Source organism: Saccostrea echinata, unplaced genomic scaffold (genome assembly GCF_033153115.1).
Source record: "Saccostrea echinata isolate AGI-Se365-2 ecotype Australia unplaced genomic scaffold, CSIRO_AGI_Sech_v1 ptg000022l, whole genome shotgun sequence".
Lineage (NCBI taxonomy): Eukaryota > Metazoa > Mollusca > Bivalvia > Ostreida > Ostreidae > Saccostrea > Saccostrea echinata.
In genome coordinates, this window is record NW_026889771.1 from 19,298,229 (window position 1) to 19,318,579 (window position 20,351).

General features: G+C 33.9%; 1 protein-coding gene and 1 pseudogene across 1 annotated transcript in view; both read left to right on the forward strand.

Annotated features, from left to right (window-relative positions):
* LOC133191008 (protein bicaudal C homolog 1-like) overlaps positions 1–20,351 on the forward strand; it is a 524,664-nt gene that overhangs the window by 287,587 nt on the left and 216,726 nt on the right. Inside the window, exon 9 of the mRNA XM_061326674.1 lies at positions 4,281–4,338. Within this exon, the coding sequence (XP_061182658.1) occupies positions 4,281–4,338 (58 nt within the window). The remainder of the gene's footprint in view (positions 1–4,280; positions 4,339–20,351) is intronic.
* On the forward strand, positions 14,578–16,114 carry LOC133190605 (uncharacterized; annotated as a pseudogene).

Sequence of the window (20,351 nt, forward strand, 5' to 3'; positions counted from 1 at the left end):
TTACATGTTTAACACATAATATTAGCAGTTAAAGGTGCAACATATTCCTAAATGTACACGTGTTTAATACTGTTACCATCTCTATCTATCATCGTTTTTCATTCTAATAATTAAATCAGATAATTATATATATATACAAAGGCATATTTTATTTTTAAGAAACCAATGACCGAATATGAACGAATCTCGCAGAAAACCAAACGTATTAGCTTCATGTAACTGAGAACGTAACTGCACGGGCTAATCGTGGACGCTGCATTGAAATGCATTAAGAATATAATGCTACTGTTATAAGGTGAATTATTTAGCGATTTCAAGATAATTTATGTTGGAATTATTGATTTTAATTAATTATTTACGGTAAATGAGCTGATGATATTTCATCGAATTTTACCATATGTACTAGCTATAAATGCTTTTCTTAAATATGAGAAATAATTAATTTTGAGTGGCTATTGATTAAAAACATAGGAAATAAATAATTATTATACAATTTGATATTACTAAGAATTAAATAAAAAATTCATTTAATGATATTCACGATATAATGTAGGCCATGATCTTCAATAAATTCCCCCCCCCTTTTTCGTCACGATGAAAAATCGCAAACACTTTACAGGTAACAACTCTAAGCTGAGGAAGAACGGTAGCTGGCCCTGCCGCGGTGAAAAAACGGTCGCAGGGAGTACTGCAATCAAAACCCGTGACGGTGTAATGCGGAAAGGATTAACACACTGCCGAGGGGACGCGGTCTAATATGGGATCCGCGTTGCCTGTACTGTATATTGGTAAATATTTACAAAACCATGTGTGTATGTTAAGTCTTTGAGTTGAAATCGATCTTTAAATTTATATTTATTAAGATATGTTACAACGGTAAATTTGTAAGCGACATAAAAAAATCTTAATTGGTCATGTTTTTGTAGAATGACTGATATGATGGTATACAAGACAGTGTATCATAACTTTTAAAATCGTCATTGCATTAAAAAAAATTTATGGAAAGGTAAGTACTAGATCTTTGGAAGTGTCGAAAAGGCGCTAATTAATTAATGAATTCATAATCTTCTTGCATGGTTTGTGCAGGACACGACTTCGTAATATGTCATTATCACTATAAAGCGTCTCCGCATCAAGAGGAGGGGGTTACAAATGTAGTCTGTTTTCATAATACTGCAATTCTAGGGATTTAAGCTTACCTAAATGACAGTGACAGTTCTGGATCTCTCTCTACATTTCGGAGGATCGTTGATAAATGTATCTTGTCTGCATGTCACTGTGGTGACATCATATTTGATTTTGTTGACAACAAAAGGGAAGCAACTCCCATATTTGAACTTGTATTTGTATAAAATTAAGATAGTGCGTAGAATTTTACCATCGTGATTTTTGGCATGGAAGTCGCTCATACATAGTTTTATTCTTTGGCAAAGTAACAAGTTGGTAAATTAATGCGCTTCTGGTAAAATACTGAATTGTATGAGAAAATTTGTAGTTTTTTTCCGGAAATTCTGATTCCATCGAAGTTTATCACATGAGAAGTAGCACATTGAGGCAAAATTTTTAAAAACCATTGAAAAATTTAAATAATTCATATATTTAACATATTTTTCTTAAACTAAATATTTTTCAAAAGTATAATTTATTTTTGGGGTAAATTTGAGGGCGTCATGTTACATGAACTGAATCAACTTCTTTGGGTATATTCAAAGAAAAGTGTATATTCTAGGGATGGCAATCGAATACAGAATTGCTAATCGGTTAACCGCAAGACGTTCCGACCGATTAACCGGTTAATTGTATCAAAACAGATATTTTCTTATTCATATACACAAGAAGATTGAAAAAAAGTTAGAAGTTAAAAAATTCTATTTATCTAGACCAGGAAACTACTTGTAAATATATTTTATTTCAATTTCAATAATCAAGAAAAAATAAGAAAACCATGAAACATGTCTGAGAAATTGGACATTGATAATTTTTCAGAGCATATGTCACACAGGTTCATTTTGCATTGTTACAATAATCAAAACTATGGCTGAACTTTTACCTGATTTACAATGTTTGTCTAATGATATAATTTAATAGATAATGGCAAAAGACACAGTACCAATTCAAAGTGCTCAACGATGATTTAATATCATTAAAGAATTACAGGACAACCGGGGGTAATGACGTGGCTTTTTTAAAAACCCTTATTAACTTCACAAACTGACCAACTACTCCGCAATCTCAAACTGTAAAGCCATCATTACCTCAAAATCAGCTTAAACAGATATGTGAAAACACTAAATTATCAACTTTTATGCAGGGGTTTCTTTTTTATACCCCCCGCAAACGAAGTTTAGGGGGGTATATTGGAATCACCATGTGCGTCTGTCTGTCCGTCTGTCTGTAGACAAGATTTTGTCCAGAGCGTTTCTCGGAAACTATTGCATAGATCTGTCTGAAAATTTGTACACTTATTATTCACCATATGAAGGTTTGCACCTGGTATTTTCATCATGATTGAATAATTTTTCTGCATTTTACAGGTGTTTTTTTTTTCATTTTTATTATGTGGTTTTGTCCTGACCTTTTCTCAAAGACTATTTCATAGAATTGTATGAAAATTTGTACACTCATTATTTACCATATGAAGATGTGCACCTGGTATTTTCAACATTATTTGATAATTTTTCTGCATTTTACAGGTTTTTTTTTTTCATTTTTATTGATTTAGTCATTTTGGGTTTTTTTCTAAGGTTTGAGACACAGAATCTAGAACATCTGTACAAAAATGTGAACTACAGCTTAAAACTATTCATTAAAACAAAAACAAAAAAAATCACCAAGTATTAAAAACAATTTTTACATTACACAGCAGATAGTGTAAATCCATTTGTCCCTTGGGAGTAATGAGTGGACATGCATCCAGTTAAAGATTAATTAATGAGTTCAGTGTGGGAAGCTGTTAGGGCATCTCTGATCAAGCATGTGTTATCTATATCTCCTGGGAATTTAAAGATCTCTGTTCTTTAATTCTCTTCATTGTAATTTATTGTCTGTCATAGTACATAGTTAAAGGATGACCAGCCTTTCATTTTTAAAATGAATTTGATATAAAGTTATCAAGATTAATTTGATTTTGTAATTAATTGATTCTTTTTCTTCAAAAAATCAATTTGCAGAATGTCATGTCTCAAAAAGATGACAGATAGTTGCAATTTATATTTTCAACGTATTAAAAACAATGTAATTACAATGTATTGGTATTGATGTTTTATTAGGTTGTTCCTTAGTTTCATTCTTAAAAAAAATATAATGAGCAATTATTTTTTCACTCTAAATGTTAATAAGAAAATTGTGAACACCTCTTTGATCCATAGAATATTAGTGATTTGGCACCTCTGAAAAACCCAGCAGGGGGTATTTGTCCCTTTTGGACAGTTCTAGTTAGAAATAAATTTTAGGAAAATTGCATTCAAATTTACTTATATTTTATTTTTTTCCAACTAACCGATTACAGATTTTCTAACCGATTACCATCGTTCTGACCGAGTAATCGGTTAACCGGTTACAAATTGCCATCCCTAGTATATTCACATCAGTGTGGGGGTAATACTAGTGAGTTTTGGCTCACAGACTTCTTGTTTTATTAGTTTTTGATTTTGGTAAATGGTGTTGCCATGATTTCTAAAAGAAGAAATTTCTGTGAAAATTTTTAAAAAAAAAATACTACTCATCATCCTACAGTTTTAGTCCAATTTTAATACAACTTGGGAAGTAGATTACACTAAGCCACATAATTCTACATATAGCTTTTTGATTTTGATGAACGGTGTTGCCATGTTTACTAAAACAATTTCTGTGAAATACATTAAAAAAAGCTGCTGCTCCTACAATTTTTAAATCTTGCCACAAAAAGAGATTTAACCAAGGATCATTATTTTATTTATTGCTGTTGCAAAGTTTCAAGTCCAAATGCTACTTTTTACTTCCTTTATTATTTATAAGTATAAACCAGTAGAGCTACAGTTTCATCAAATAAAAATACACCTTCATAATATGTAATACAGGCACAAACCATACTGTTTGAAAACAAGGGCACTTACACTCAGGGAAAGTTCAATTCTTTTGATGTCCTTTCACACTTAGAAGGAAAATTATATGTGAGAATGAAATTTTTGCCAGCAGACTGTCTTGCATAATTATGTGAAAATAAAATTCCCACATATTAAAAGTGAGATACAGTAGGTTTGCTAAATGTTTGATTTATTTTATTTCTTAACTTATTTCAGGGATGCCTGCCTTTAGTACTCATGTTTGATGTCAAAAATGAAATAGAAATTGATCAAGGTAAGCAATCTGATAATTATCTTGACTGTGGATCTAGAGATTTCCTACTAAAAGGTTACATGAGTCACTTAGATTACTGTTTATAGCTCATGTGAGCCAAAGGCTCAAGTTTTTGATGGAAGGGTGTTCAGCAGCATCTGTCATCTGTTGTGTGTCATCTGTCATTTTGAACTTTTCACATTTTTATCTTCTTCTCCAGAACCACTGCGCCAATTTCAACCAAACCTGTCAAAAAGTATCCTTTGGTAAAGGGTATTCAAATTTGTTCAAAGGAAGAGCCATGTACTCTTTCAAAGAGAGGTAATACAGAATTAGTGAAAATTTAATGGCATCTTTTAAAAATCTAGATTCAACCTTTTCAAATCATGTCTTCAGGGGCTATGGTGAGACCCCAGTGGGTATATATATAATTTTTTAAAATATCTTTTTCTCAAGAATAGCAATCCCATGATCAGTGATATTTACATGGAAGCATCCTCAGGTAGTGTAATTATGTTCCCCATTCCAAGTTTGGGAACATATTGCTTTTACTGTGTTTTTAATTATGTTCCCCAAATGTGGTTGGGGAACATATTGTTTTTACTCTGTTTCTTATTATTATGTCACCCCGGATGAAGTCGGGGAGACATATTGCTATTGTTTGACCAATAACCCTGTCCGCACAAAGATGGCTCTGTCAATCTTGATGAAACTCCACTGTCATAATGATCACTAATTAAAGATGTGTAATGTTCCTTCAAAATGTTCAAGATGGCCACTGTTGCCATGGAAACTGATAAAAAGTGGTATCTTTTTAATTTTATCTTTCTCTGCTGCTTTCAATCAAATCTTTTTGAAACTTTAAAGAAGTGTTACTTGCCGCCTGTCAAATAAATTTAGGCCAAAAAATTGAATAAAGGTTGGACGGAAATTACGATTGATTGAAGAAAAGTTTATGTCACATGACCCTGTTGCCATGGAAACTGATAAAATGTGGTATCTTTTTAATTTGATCTTTCTCCGCTGCTTTCAATCAAATCTTTTTGAAACTTTAAAGAAGTGTTCCTTGCCTCGATCCTGTCAAAAAAATTTAGGCCAAAAAATTGAAAAAAGGTCGGACATAAATTACGATTAATTGAAGAAAAGTTGATGTCAGTCATGAACAATTTGGTGTTAAATTGCTAGTGATTCTGTCCTGCAAGTTTCTCGAAAATGGCATGGACAAACTTACTGAAACTTTATTGAAATGATGATCACCACATGTAGTTGTGCTAAAGCCCTTTGAAATTTTCAAATTTGTCACTGTTGGCATGGCAACAGACACAAAGTCATATTTTTAAAATTTCGTTTTTTCCTGTTATTTTTCATAAAATTTGTTTTGTCCTTGAATGTTCTCCTAGAAGGCTTTGACAATATTATTTAAAACCTTCCACAGAAATAATAATCACTTTTCGTAGTTTTGCAAATCTCATTTACACACTTGCCAACCTCCAACATGTGAAAATCTGGTTATGACCAGATTTGGAAAGTTAAAAAATCTGGTCATACTGCGTGATGACATTCACGACATATTTACCATAATTAAATTATATATATATATATATATATATATATATATATATATATATATATATATGCATTTGTGTATTGAGAATTATAATTTTACTTTAAAAAAGCTTTAACTCACAATGGCCAAATTTGAATATTATATAATTCATTGATTTAATAAATTTACATATATATATAGGACATTGAAGGTTTCATTACTCGATATTGACCTGAATTAAATGAGCATTTTTTTTCTAAATAATGAAAGCCTTTTCAGAATCTGCATTGCACATGGGAATTTTGTGATAAATTTGACAGCATTCCAATCTTGGTTTTGAAGTTATTTTACATCTCCAGACCTTATTTACAAGTGCAATGTGTATTAAATGTACAAACAGCTCCACACTATCTTTCATCACTTTATTTTATCTAATGAAAGCCGTTTTCCAAAATTCTTCATAAGTACATAAATGTTTCATTTTTCTTTTGTTCCCACTGGCCTAGATAGAAAGTTCTATCATTAAAATGATATTGTCCTATGGACCCGGTATGAGGTGAGGGCTTGTCCTGAGATACAGTTAGATTATTCTTACTACCACTGGCCCTGATAACGATCTCGTTCTAGCAGAAGCCATTTTATAATGACTTACATATGTAAAACTGATTTGTCAAAACAAATCCCAATTAATTGTTTACACCTGCACTGATAATTTACCGGTATACTGCCCACTGTACATAGCCATCGGCATTGTTTACATAGATCCAAGTTTGGGTTGTAACTGGAAGTTAAAAGTGCAAACTAATTTACAAACCAAATCCGGAAATCGGGAGATTTTCGGGTTGTTAGGCAAAAATTGGGAGAAAAGCATGACCCGCTGTGTCATAAAAAATAATTGGGTTAAGGGTCGAAAAATCGGGTGTAACCCGACGAAATCGGGTGAGTTGGCAATATGCATTTAAAATTCTGACTCAGAGTTAAGCAATTGTAATCAATCAATCAATCAATCCTAATAAAAAAAGCTATATCTTCCTTGCCGAGAACACGAACACAATTTAGAGATATACAAAATTAAAAAAAAATGTGGAAATTAAATGACACGAAAGCAAAATATTGGTCTTGGTTTATCGATGTTAAATGAATTTTCATGCAGAGTAATGGAAAAATGACCTTAGAAACACTCCCTCCAGGTCACACAACAGACCCCTCTTATATATGTTAAGAGGAGCCATTTATCTGAAGTAAATTAAAGTTGTTTGCATTCCCCCCTTTTTTTTGACATAAGTTTCTCAGATTTGAACTTCAGGTTTGAGCATTTTTAGGTCACCTGAGTCACTCAGGTGACCTATTGCTATCTGTTTTCGTCCGTCGTCGTCCGTCGTCAGTCGGTCGTAAACTTTTGAACATTTTCAGCTTCTTCTCTTGAACCACTGATCCAATTTCAACCAATTTTGGCATATAGCACCAATGGGTGAAGGGGTACAAAAATTGTGAATTTCATGGTCCCTGCCCCCCTGGGCCTGAGGGGTGGGGCTAAAACAATCAAAATTAGTGCTTTCTTTAAAAATCTTCTTCTTTACTCCTGGACATCAAGCAGTCAAACTGTTGGTATGATTGTAATAAGCATTGAGCCCTCTACCAAAATTGTGAAATTCATGGCCCCAGGGTCAGGGGTTCTGGTGCTAGGGCGGGGCTATATAGATCATATAGTGAAAGTGCATTATTTCTTTGAAAATCTTCTTCTCTACTCCTGGGTATTATTGAAACAAATTAAATACATAGTTATGATAAGCAAGAGTGACTCTACCAAAATTGTGAAATTCATAGCCCCAGGGTCAGGGGTTCTGATGCTAGGATGGGGCTATATAGATCATGTAGTGAAGGTGAATTATTTCTTTGAAAATCTTCTTCTCTGCCCCTGGGTATTATTTAAACCAGTTAAATTCATAGTTATGATAAGCAAGAGTGACACTACCAAAATTGTGAAATTCATAGCCCCAGGGTCAGGGGTTCTGGTGCTAGGGCGGGGCTATATAGATCATATAGTGAAAGTGCATTATTTCTTTGGAAATCTTCTCTACTCCTGGGTATTATTTAACCAAATCAAATACATAGTTATGATAAGCAAGAGTGACTCTACCAAAATTGTGAAATTCATAGCCCCAGGGTCAAGGGTTCTGGTGCTAGGGTGGAACTATATAGATCATATAGTGAAAGTGCATTATTTCTTTGAAAATCTTCTTCTCTACTCCTGGGTATTATTTAACCAAATTAAATACATAGTTATGATAAGCAAGGATGCCTCTTCCAAAATTGTGAAATTCATGGCCCAAGGATCAGGAGTTCTGGTGTTAGGGTGGGGCTATATAGATCCTATAGTGAAGGTGAATTATTTCTTTGAAAATCTTCTTCTCTGCCCCTGGGTATTATTTAAACAAATTAAGTACATTGTTATGATAAGCAAGGCTGCTTCTTCCAAAATTGTGAATATCATTGCCCCAGGGTCAAGGGTTCTGGTGAAAAGGGGGGGGGCTCTCTTGTTTATATACTGAAAAAACAAAATTTCTTTGAAAATATTCTTTTCTGCTCCTGGTTAAAAAGCAAAGAAGCTAAGTGTACAGTTATAATGAGCAAGAGTGCTTCTTCCAGAGTAGTGAATTGCATGACCCCTGGGTCAGATGTGCTGGTGTAAGGGTGGGGCTCTTGATAATATAGTGAAAATGCATTAATTCTATTAAATAATCCTGTCTACTCTTAGTGTTAAGCAGATAAACAAAGTGATTACTTATGATGAGCAAACTTCTGGTCCCAGGATGAGAGGATCTGGTGTTTCTCGCTGGAGGGGGGGGGGGGGGCTCTATTAATAATATAGTGAATCTGCAATAAAAATGCCTTATTTCTTTAAAATCTTCTCTGCACCTGGGCATATCAGAGGCAAAAAGAGTAAAAGTTTTAATAAGGAAGGGTATTTTCACCAGATTTTTGAACATCTGGACCATTTGGTCAAGTGTTCTGGTCCTGGCCAGGGTTCTATTAATTTGTATTCTACTGAGTTATTCCCCTTTGCCATTTCCTTTTGATAATTAATCACAGTAAATAATGTACTTGAAAGGTTTATAGAATAAGAGAATTATGCAAGAATTTTTATTGTATAATACAAAAAGTTCTTTCTTAGTTTTAATGATTAGGTATACTTGTAAGTAATAGATAAATAAAAATGAGACAAAAGTAACTTGCCTTTTTAATTGTTCATCAAAGACAAAGAGAATCCAATGTAAGAGATTTCAACAAGGAATTAAAATAGTACAGAAGCACTGATAGTTTGCTCATATACTGTCTGGGGATAGTGATAAATGGGGAACAGATTAGAATCTAATTTATGAACTGTTAATGAATACTACACTAATTATTTTGTTGATCCTGATCACCCTATTTTTCTTGCTTTTGGGCAACATATCTTCACCTTTCTGTTCATTTTATACTCTGTGGATCCTCTAAATTGTTGTATTATACTCAGGTGACCGTTAAGGCGCTTGGGCCTCTTGTTTTGTTTGGTTTGCGCATTTTGTATTTTTAAATGTCAAAAGATTTCTTCATTTATTTGAGTTGATGTGGAACCCCCCCCCCCCCCCACCCTTCTGGGAAAACAAATTCTCGATCCATGCATGGCTAAATCTTGGGGGGGATGAGAAGGATAATTAACATTTTTCTGGTTAGGGGTAGTTCTGGGCTAAAGTCTGTCATTGTTCATGATTATACTTAAATGTTTACAAAATATATTCAAAGTCTGTTTACAGTATATCCAATGCAAAAAAAGCATGTGTTAAAATCATTGGAAATGTATGGCAGTATATTTAACATTGGTATATTAAGGACATGCAAATATTTTTTCTTCTTATTATGTCGTTTGCACAAAATATATGTATAATTGTCATTCGCACGATTTGTATATTACCAAAAAAAAATAAATAAATAATGTAAAGCTTCATTTAGTTTGTTTTTTTTAACTGAAATAAAGAAAAAAAATGAAGCGCAATTTACATAATTGAACGAACTAATTATCGGTTGTAAATAAGTAATATAATAAGTCATACAGTATTGTATTCTCTTAAAATAGGGTAACTTTTTACGATAAAGCGTATTTAAATTATTTAACGATTTTTTTCTCTGATGTTTATTATATTAACTGCTAATTGTAGTCTTGATAGTTTTATATCAATACATCAAAAATGTATATTAAAAAAAAATCCCAATACTTACTGTATATACTCGCCTATAAGTCGGTTTTTTGGGAGTTAAACTTTGGTCCAAAACTCTGTGTCTGACTCATAAAATGATTGGATTTTAGAGGGTCAATCCCTCGAATATAAGCTTAAAAAATGCAACCGACTTATAGATGAGTATATACTGTACATAAATATTTAGTCGGCAAATGTACATGACATGATCGTCAGGGTTACTTTTAATCCCTGATGCTTATTATTATTTTTTTAATATAATTTCGGCAAATAAATGAATAAAAAAATTGCTGATTTTTGAAATTCATAAATGGAAAGATGGATATAGTTTTAAATCATTTTTAGGCCATTTTTTTTTTAATCTTATACCCCCTTACTGCATATAACAAAATCCTAAATCCAATTGAATCAAAACTCATGGCCCACTTTTATCATGTGATAGAACATGCAGCATTCAATCATAAAATGTTATTTAATTTTTTAAATATTGTTTATATAAAATCATGTAGACCAGATCATATTTCAACATGCTTGTTATCACGTGATTCTCTAAGCCAATCAAATTCATAGCTTCTTGTCTAGATCTGCAACTGTTGTGTTTACATCTCAAAGAATTTCTTCAGATTCCTTAGGAATTTATATCGAACTCATAACTATAACTTGGATTTATGTTACATATTTGTTATATGTGGTCTATTTTAAGTGGTGAATTCTAAACAATATGTGACTATAGCTAGGACACACATGCATTTGTTTGTTTACATGTTACAGCCGAGTGACTTGAACTTTAGCCTTAGGCCTATAGGCCTATAAGTGAAACTGTCTACAATAAACATGACCGGAAGAAAAAGAAAACAAGTAATAATATAGGAAGGAATGTGCGTACTCGTAGAGAGAGCGTCTCGAGATGGGACGTGAATGTTCCCGAAAATTGGTCAACAGCCGAGTTAATTCAGAAACTGAAAGATGCTAATATCGTGGTGCCAACTTCGTTAAGGAAATCTCAATTAGTGCAAATATATTGGGATAACGTCCAAAACGATCAACAAGATCTTAACAGACTAATTTCAGACGAAGGAAGCATCGACCTAAGCGAGAGCCAAAATGGCGATGGAATAAATGAACTTCTGGCATCTTCAGATAGAGTCCGCGAAAACGAGGCTGGGCGGAAGTCAACAAGTGAAACGAAAGTAGAGGCACTGAGTCATGCAATAGACAATATCCAGCAATTGCTTGTGTCGTTGACAAATGTTGTTAGCAATTTACAACAGCAAATCCCAAGCCATAATGCACAATTATTGGAAACAGACAGAACCAGTATACCATGCTCTCGTGTTCCATCGGATTCTGTTCCGTATGTTGAGACCGTGTCCACACACCTTAGGAATAACATCTTCCAAGGTAAAGATGTCAATTTGGCTGCGTTACTTTTGCCTCGCGAAAATGAGGAACATAAAATCCAAGATACAGAAGGTCGCTATACATTACTGAAACAAAATTCTGATGCCAGATTACAGAGAAATTTAACTATAAGTGAGTTTATATTGGCATTCTCAAAATACAAGAACGTTATCTGTGAAGTATATCCTGAGAGAAGGATAGAACTGGATGCATATGAACGGGATATCGTTGAGATGGCATCCATGACACGTGGTTCAGCCTTCTATGATTATCACAAGGCTTTTTCAGCAAGAGCCTACTACAACAACGAAACATCAGAGTTGACTGGTCGATTAGAGATACAAAACTGTTTACCACCATTTTTGCTGGCCAGACTGTTATAAGATGTGACAATTGCAACAGTGCTAACCATACTTCACATTTCTGTCCAAGAGCCAAGTTCCATACAGCTTCTAATAATTCCCCTTCAGGTCTGAACAGGAACAGAGGACAGCAAAACCAATTGGATGTTCAAGGAAGGCCCAGAATCACTCACAGGGGCAGAGAAATATGTAACAATTTCAACAGTGACACAGGGTGCAATAGACCCTCATGTAACTTAGTACAGTGAGGTCTCGTTATTACGATGTTCATTTTGTCACGGGAAAATATTGTAATACCGAGGGCAACGTAATAAAAGTTCCCAATAAAATCCATTAAAACATCATTTTGAAAGTTTGTTATTTTTGTGGAAGGTGTATTTTTGCCCTTTTGTTCCCTTCTTCTGTTCTAATTCCTAATCAAAACGCAAATACATATATAATTTATTAACAACTTATCTTGAATAGATATCTTCATGCTGATATTTCTTCTATTTCTTTCATTTTAAAAGAAATACGTATATTTCTTATAAAACCTTCGGCGATCTATCGGATCTTCATTTATCTACCGCCATTTCCTTACTTTTACTTTCGTTTCTGACTGTAGATAATGCGTTCCTAAAAAATTCAACAAGCCGTCTTCGTATTCAATTTATAGTCGTTTACTACATATCAACAACAATTTTTAGTGAGCTTTTGGGTGTTCAATGAGCTTAGAGCAGCAGTGAACAACTGATGAAAGAGTGTGACTGGCATATTTAAGGATGGAATTTGACAACGTACAAGCTATATGCCAAAATAAATTTGAGTTTTTAAATTACTGAACAGAGTTCAATAAGCAGTTCAGCAATTATCGATTTGTATTTCTGCTGACACCTGTGAGGTAGTCCAAGCCACAATCAAAGCTGTTAAAACGCAAGTGAAGTTCAAATTTGGCCAAAATTATGTTTGATACCCAAGCTGTCCATTACCGCAATTTAATTGCAAACGAAATTACACAATATGTGTTTAACATACATGCACAAGATTAAATGTAACCTTTTATTCAATAAATTAATTTTATTTATTAACCAAAGTATAAAAGATAAAATAAACTTTACAGACATAGATAAACTAGAGACTACGTTTATAAATAAACAGTTTAAATTTAATTGTTTAACAATGGCTTTGACACGATGTCTCCAGTTCTGCTGACCTCGCTAGAACAGTCAAGGTGTGTGCAGTCAAGCATCACTAATCACCTAACGGCCCTGCAAGTTAACACTCTGTCAGAGCACAGGTGTTTCAATGTTTATTTAGCGTCTCCTTAAGTATCTACCGTCGATCAACACTGAATAAACACGGAGTGAAAAAAAATTTTGGACAGAATTTTTACATCGTAATACCGAGTCCCGGCATTTTAGGACATCGTAATAAATGGTTCTATTTTGTATAGATTTGTTAAGAAATGGTTTTGTGCCTTGAATTTACAACGTAATAAGCGTTCTATCTTATAAAACCGTCACCGTAATAACGAGTCCGCACTGTACATATATGTTCAGCATGTAAGATGGGGAAGCATACCTCTACGCAATGTAAATCAATGTCAAAACAAAAAGGGAGCAACCAAAGTGAGAAAAAATGACTAGTTAGTTCTTCCTTAGAGACAATTTCTGGAAATCAAAATATATTAACTCCAATCAACATCAAAGCATTTAAGCCAGAATTACAACATCATCCAGACAGAAACTTTGTAGATACTTTTATTAATGGTTTGGAGAACGGATTTGATACCGGAATTTCTCAGCTGCCAACTACATCATTTGAATGCAAGAATTTAAGTTCAGCTAGGAAGAAACCAGGAGTAGTAGACACTTTACTCAAGTATGAAATTGACAAAGGTTATGTAGATGGACCATATGAGGAGCCACCTTTCGAAATCTATCGTATAAGCCCTATTGGTGTTGCTGAAGGAAAATATTCTAAGAAATACAGATTGATAGTATACCTCTCATCACCGCATGACTCCACATCCGAAGTTAGTATCAATAGTCTAATCGATAAGGAAGATTACTCACTGTAGTATGTCTGCATTGACGATGCCATAAGCATTTTGAAATCATTAGGTGTTAATTCATTGATGTGCAAGACTGACATTGTGGATGCATTCAAGTTGTTACCCTTGTCAAATTGTGTTCAACCTTTTTATGGCATAAAATGGAAAAACAAATATTACTTTTACAAACGATTAGTATTTGGGTGCAGAAGTAGCCCGAAAATATTTGATATGCTCTCGCAGGCCGTTTGTTGGATTTTAACCAATAACTACAAAATCAAACAGGTGCTACATTTGTTAGATGACTTCTTGACTTTGGATTCCACAGGCGAAGAAGGATTCAGAAGTATGGCTTTACTAACAATGGTGTTTAGCAAATTAGGAATTCCTATTTCGGAGAAGAAAACAAAAGGTCCATGTATCGATATGGAATACTTGGGAATTATACTGGACTCTGTCAAAATGGAAGCACGTATTCCACCAGAAAAAATAGAGCGTATATTTTCTCTCATTAGCAATTTAAAGACGAAACGTTCCTGCACAAAAAGAGAACTTCTCAGCATATTAGGGCATTTCAATTTCGCAGCACGAATTATTCCAGCAGGGATCATTTATTTCGTATCTTTTAACATTGGCCCATTCAGTTACTAAATTACATCATCATGTAAATTTAACTAAGGAATGCAGAATGGACTTGTCTATGTGGGAAAAATTTTTAAAGCAGTGGAATGGACACTCTTCTTGGAGGAAAATGTGACTTGTGCCTCAGACATATCCTTGCATACAGATGCTTCTTCTACCATTGGTTATGGAGGATACTATGATGGGGAATGGTTTCAAGGAAAATGGCCTCAAGAAATTCAAGACTTAGGTGACGACACGTTATCTATGGCCTTGTTGGAATTGTACCCCATTGTTGTTGCTGCTGTGATATGGGGGCACAAATGGTCAGGGATGAGAATTAAATTTTGGTGTGATAATCTGGCCACCGTACAGATAATCAAAAAACGCAGATCGAAATCCCCTATGGTTATGAAAATATTAAGAAAACTTACTTGGATATCAGCTAATAATAATTTCCTTATATTGTGTGATCATGTCCCAGGAAAGATAAACATTATTGCTGATTCTCTTTCTCGTTTCCAGATGACAAGATTCTGAGTAGTAGCTCCAGCAGCAGCAGCAATGCCAGTACCAGTTCCATCCTTACAAGAATTAATCCTGTACTAGAGAAAGAGTCTAGGAACTTTTGTGAATCATCACTAAGTGACAATACTAGGACCTCTTACAGAACAGGATGTACAGTATTTTGCCAATTTCTATCATCGATGGGTATAGAAGCACCTAATTATCATCCACCAGAGATCTCAGAGCAAACCCTAATTTACTTTGTTACACACTGCTGCAATTCCCTAAAACTAACTTACAGTACCATCAAATTATATCTTGCAGCCGTGAGATTCCATTACTTGAAAGCTGGTATTTCTAATCCTCTATCATCTTCAATTGAAACATGTGCAAGGTTGCAAACAGTGATGAGAGGAATTCAAAAGCAACAGGGATCTAAAGAGAAAAGGAGACCCATTACATACAGTGTTCTGATACAAATTCAAAACATCTTACAGCGGGGTATGTTCGGTTATTTCCTAGATACCATGTTGCAAGCTGCTTGCTCTTTAGCATTCTTTGCATTTCTTCGATACGGGGAATTTCCAGTGAACAATCTTAAGCAAGACAATTTATTTTGTGTGGAAGATGTAGTCATGGATCCAGATTTCAAGGCTTATACCCTCATGCTCAAACGATCTAAAACAGACCCGTTTCGTAAAGGAATTCAGATCCGTTTATTTCAATCAGGTCAAGCTGTATGTCCAGTTCAGTGCATGTTAAAATACTTAAACCTTCGACGAAAGTGGTGCAATTGTGTCATGTCTTCAGCCTTATTCTTGGATGAAAGTGGAAATCCATTATCAAGACATCTCTTCATTACTAAATTAAAGCAGATACTCAAATCACTTGGTTTGGATGACGAGAAATTCACTCATTCAGAATAGGAGCTGCTACCTCTGCTGCCAGTGGCCAATTGGAAGACCACCTGATCAAAACTTTAGGTAGATGGAGTTTGGACTGTTATACCAGATACATCCGCTCTGATGATCAAACTTTGTCACGTGCCCAAAAGGCGATGTGTTGTCATAAACTTTCTAAGAAGGGCTAGCAGTTTGTTTAATAATGGAAAGTTTTGTATATGTAGTTAAAGAGAAGTTAGCATTTAATTTTTAACAATTTATGTTCACATCATGTTGAAAATATTCTGTTAGTTTTTTCGATGAAGTAATAGCTGTATGTTAAATGATGAACAGTTCTGTGTATGTAGTTTAATTAGAGTAGCATGTAATTTCTAACATCTTATGCTCACCTCATGTTGACAATACTCTGTTACTGTTAGCATTTTAGTTGATGTCTTCAATTTAAATGTTGTAAGAATTCAGTAATCCTATGAAGATTGAAGTTGTTAAAGGCAGAGATTTTTTACCGGGTGGTAAAATCCAACTGAGGGAGGGGCTTATTTTGTGCAGGTGTGAATGCCTTGAGGGCTAGCAGTCTACCTGTGGTCATTTGTCTCCTAATCCCTATACACAGGAAGTGATTTAATACACAGTAGAGTACCCAAGAAGTCAAACTTTGCCTGTGTTGGGATTTGGAGATGATTTTAAATTAGAAATAAAAATTTATAAATAAAGTTTAATTTCAATATTTTTTTTTATTAATTTGTTATTGAATGTGTGTCAAAGCATCCCCACCCATTAAAAAAATATTATTATTCAAATTATTTGTTGAGCTTTGAAAAAAAGTTATACCAAATTTTAATATATTTTATCATAAAGAATATCATAATTATTTCAAATACTAAAGGTGTGTATGAATATATATTATCAAGCTAAAAATTCCATAGTAATACAGTTTCTCTACTGTTATACCATGTGTGGTAAATATCAAAGGATCAAAAGTTAATTTGAAGGTCACCACGAGTGCCAAACAAGGTCTACAGGGTATACACAGGGACTAGTAAGTAAATGCCAATCAAGTTCTAGCATCCAATGATGTACCTTTATGCACTTGATTGACAGGGGTACACAGACCAGGCATTTTTGAAGGCGGTGCTTTAAATCTCTGCCTTTAAACTAAGTATTTGTTTTTATTTGTTGTGTTCTGTGGTGTATTTAACAAACGAATATAATAGGAATGTCCCAACATATTAAAGTGGCATTTTGAAGTTAAAGGTTATTGACATGTAGTGTATTATGTGAAAATTATTTCTAGAAGATGATTTTGCTTTTGGTGTATCTATGTTCATTTGAATCTTTAATGTTTTTGGTATCAGATCAGAGTGGTGGTGTTAGGTTATTCCTTTTGGGGCTCTCAGCTATTATATTAACATTATAATAACTTCGTTTGGGCATTTCACACTTGGTCAAGTGTGTTATTTAACCCCAAAAGAAATTTGTTTATTTTAAATCCATTTTAGCTCCATTTTTACACACGCACACAGGCCATCGGCCGCATTCACTCCAGGCCATCGGCCTTTCACTGTCTCAAGGCCATCGGCCATTTACACGCATGCAAGGCCATCGGCCTAACTCACTCATGGCCATCGGCCTCACACTGTCACTAGGCCATTGGCCGCACATACATGGGGGCCTGCAGCCCACCACATATACAAGCCATTGGCTTCCATATTTCGGCCATCGGCCTATTACACGATGCATTTTAACAATGCCCTGTTGTATCAGGCTTGTTGCCTGATAGTGTATATAACGCGGTGTGTACACGGTGGGACACCATGCGTTTGCTCCGTGGAACTCCGTGCTGGTTAATCAACGTTAAGTGGTTTGAAATTACTTTAAAATGATTCATTGAAGATTTAAGAATTAAAATCATTGAAATGCATATCATCTGCAGCGTGCATTTTCCTACTTTCGATATTGTACTGACGTGTCAATGAATTTAACAAAGACGGAATTTTACCAAGCAGTCAGCAATCTGGTGTTATTTGTAAGATATCTTCTTAAAGATTATTTTGTTTGTAAAACAAAAGCTAAATTTAAATTTAAAAAAAAAAAAAGGAATATTCTGCATTTGTACTATGCTCAGGAAATCCATGTGGAATTGTCAATTGATTATCTTATCAGACGTACTGTTTTTTTTTAAATTATAAATTACTGTAGAAACTGGTGTATATGTAAATAATTACTACATCAAAATACGACACAGAAAATATATTGTTTAATTTAATTTGAATCGGATGAAAAAAAATGGCTATGAAAAGATTGACTTAAATTTCCGTCCTGTAATGGAACCCATATTGAGATGAGACCCGATATAGTCTCTGTAATGAGTAAATCTCTGCCCAGCCCATCAGAAAATATGAAATGTTGATATTCAGGTATTGAAGATGCCCCACTTTTTCATCTGTGTCTGTTTGTAATTGTTATGTAAACGATAAGATGTAAAACGTTATAATTATACTCAATAATTGTCAATGATGTCGATAATGGAAACAATTTCCAATGATACTATTCAATGAAAATGATATTTCTGCAATATGTTCTATGTTAAACAATGATGTAAAAAGCCAAACAGTTTTCTTCCGTAAGGTGTATGAAAAAAAGTCCGCTATAATTGTTAATAGGTTCACTGCCTAACTAAGCATATGCATAGGAGATATGAAAAACTAGATTGAAGATTTTATGTTTTACTAGTACCTAGCGGAGATTTTTCAAACCATTAAATAAAAGCAAGGATACTGTATATGTGCTCTCCCTACATGTAATAACGCCCCCCCCCCCCCCTTCCATAATGAGTTTTATGGATAATTTCTACACGGACATGTTAAAAAAAGAACAATATTTACATATGCCTATTTATTGTATTACCTGTCATTTTTAAGGATTTATTCTTATCCTTTTCAAAAATAGCATTTTAATGATAAACTAGTAGATTAATTGTTCTCGAACAATTAGAGGTCTTTCCACCTTCTTTAAATTTCATATATTTTTCAGATTTTACTCTCTAAAGTTTATTTTTATACAAAAAGAATCCATAAATGGCTTGAAAGATAGAAAAAATGAAAAATTTAAAAATTTTGAAATGACCTTGACCTTTGACCTTGAACAAATATTCAAGGTCAAAGGTCAAGGGTCACATTGCACTTGACCCCATACTTCTACGACTTTTAGTTTTAAAGTTATAAGGTTTAATAGCAAGTGCAAAGACATTAAAGGGCGATAACTCATATAAGGGGTCATTGTATACTTTCGCACTGAATAGATTGAAGTTGTGTCTAAAGACCCTGAAGACATTAGTGAAGGTTTTGTGTCTCTACAGTTTAAGGTTTCTGAGGAGTAACGATAACAAGGTTTTCAGTAAAAGGGGCAATAATTTTCAAAGGGGTAAATTTCAGGGGACAAGCATGAAATCTTTGAAATAGTTTTAAGAGGACATATTAATGATGCAAAGGTATTTAGTATATGTTGAAAGACAAAAGAGATATAAAAAGAGCTTAATTTCTCACATTTTGAATGACCTTGACCTTTGACCTTTGCATATATTTTAAGGTCAAAAGGTCAATGAATCTTATGCAGTTGGTCCCATGTCTCTACGACTTATCGTTTTGAAAATTTTTAATTATTTGTAAACATCAAAAACTTTCAGGGGCAATAACTCATAAAATGGGTCGACGAATACTTTGCAATGAAAAGATTGAAGAGTCTCCTCAATTAGTCGAAGACATTGGTGAAGGTTCCGTACCTCTACGGTTTACGGTTTTGAAGGAGTAGCGATAACAAGGTTTTATTGCGAAAGGGGTTGTAACTCCTTAAGAGGTCAAAGTTCATATATGCAGGGTCAACTGCAAAAATCTTTTACGAAGTACATTCTTATGGACCATAAATCTTTTCGATAACTTTTGAAACAAAAAACCGTTTGGCGGAAAAATAATAAAAATAATAACTAGATGCGATCTCGTTGCGAGCAACCAGTGGGTCTTCCGTCCGATTTTTGATCAGATGAGATAAGAATTGGACAGAGATTTTCGTTTTTTTCACCCTTTTTTATATCAGCTTAAACCTCTCGTGATTTTAAAAACTTTTTGTTCAACAACTATTGAGAAATTCTTCTTCGTTTCTTAGATATATGCAAAAGAAACATTTAGGGGCTGGCCCTTCAACTCCTAAATGGGGATATTTAGCAAAAATTGAAAGTTCACATATTGTTCAGAACATTATTTTGAACATCTTTTATTCAGTATTGCTTCTCAAAATATTTCCCCCTTTTGAGATATAAAGCGTCAAAGATTTTGCACTCTGGCCCCTTATGTAATTATATAACATATAATGTATAGTTGTAAATTGTTGAGATAAACATTTTTACTTGAGTAATGCATTACAAAATAT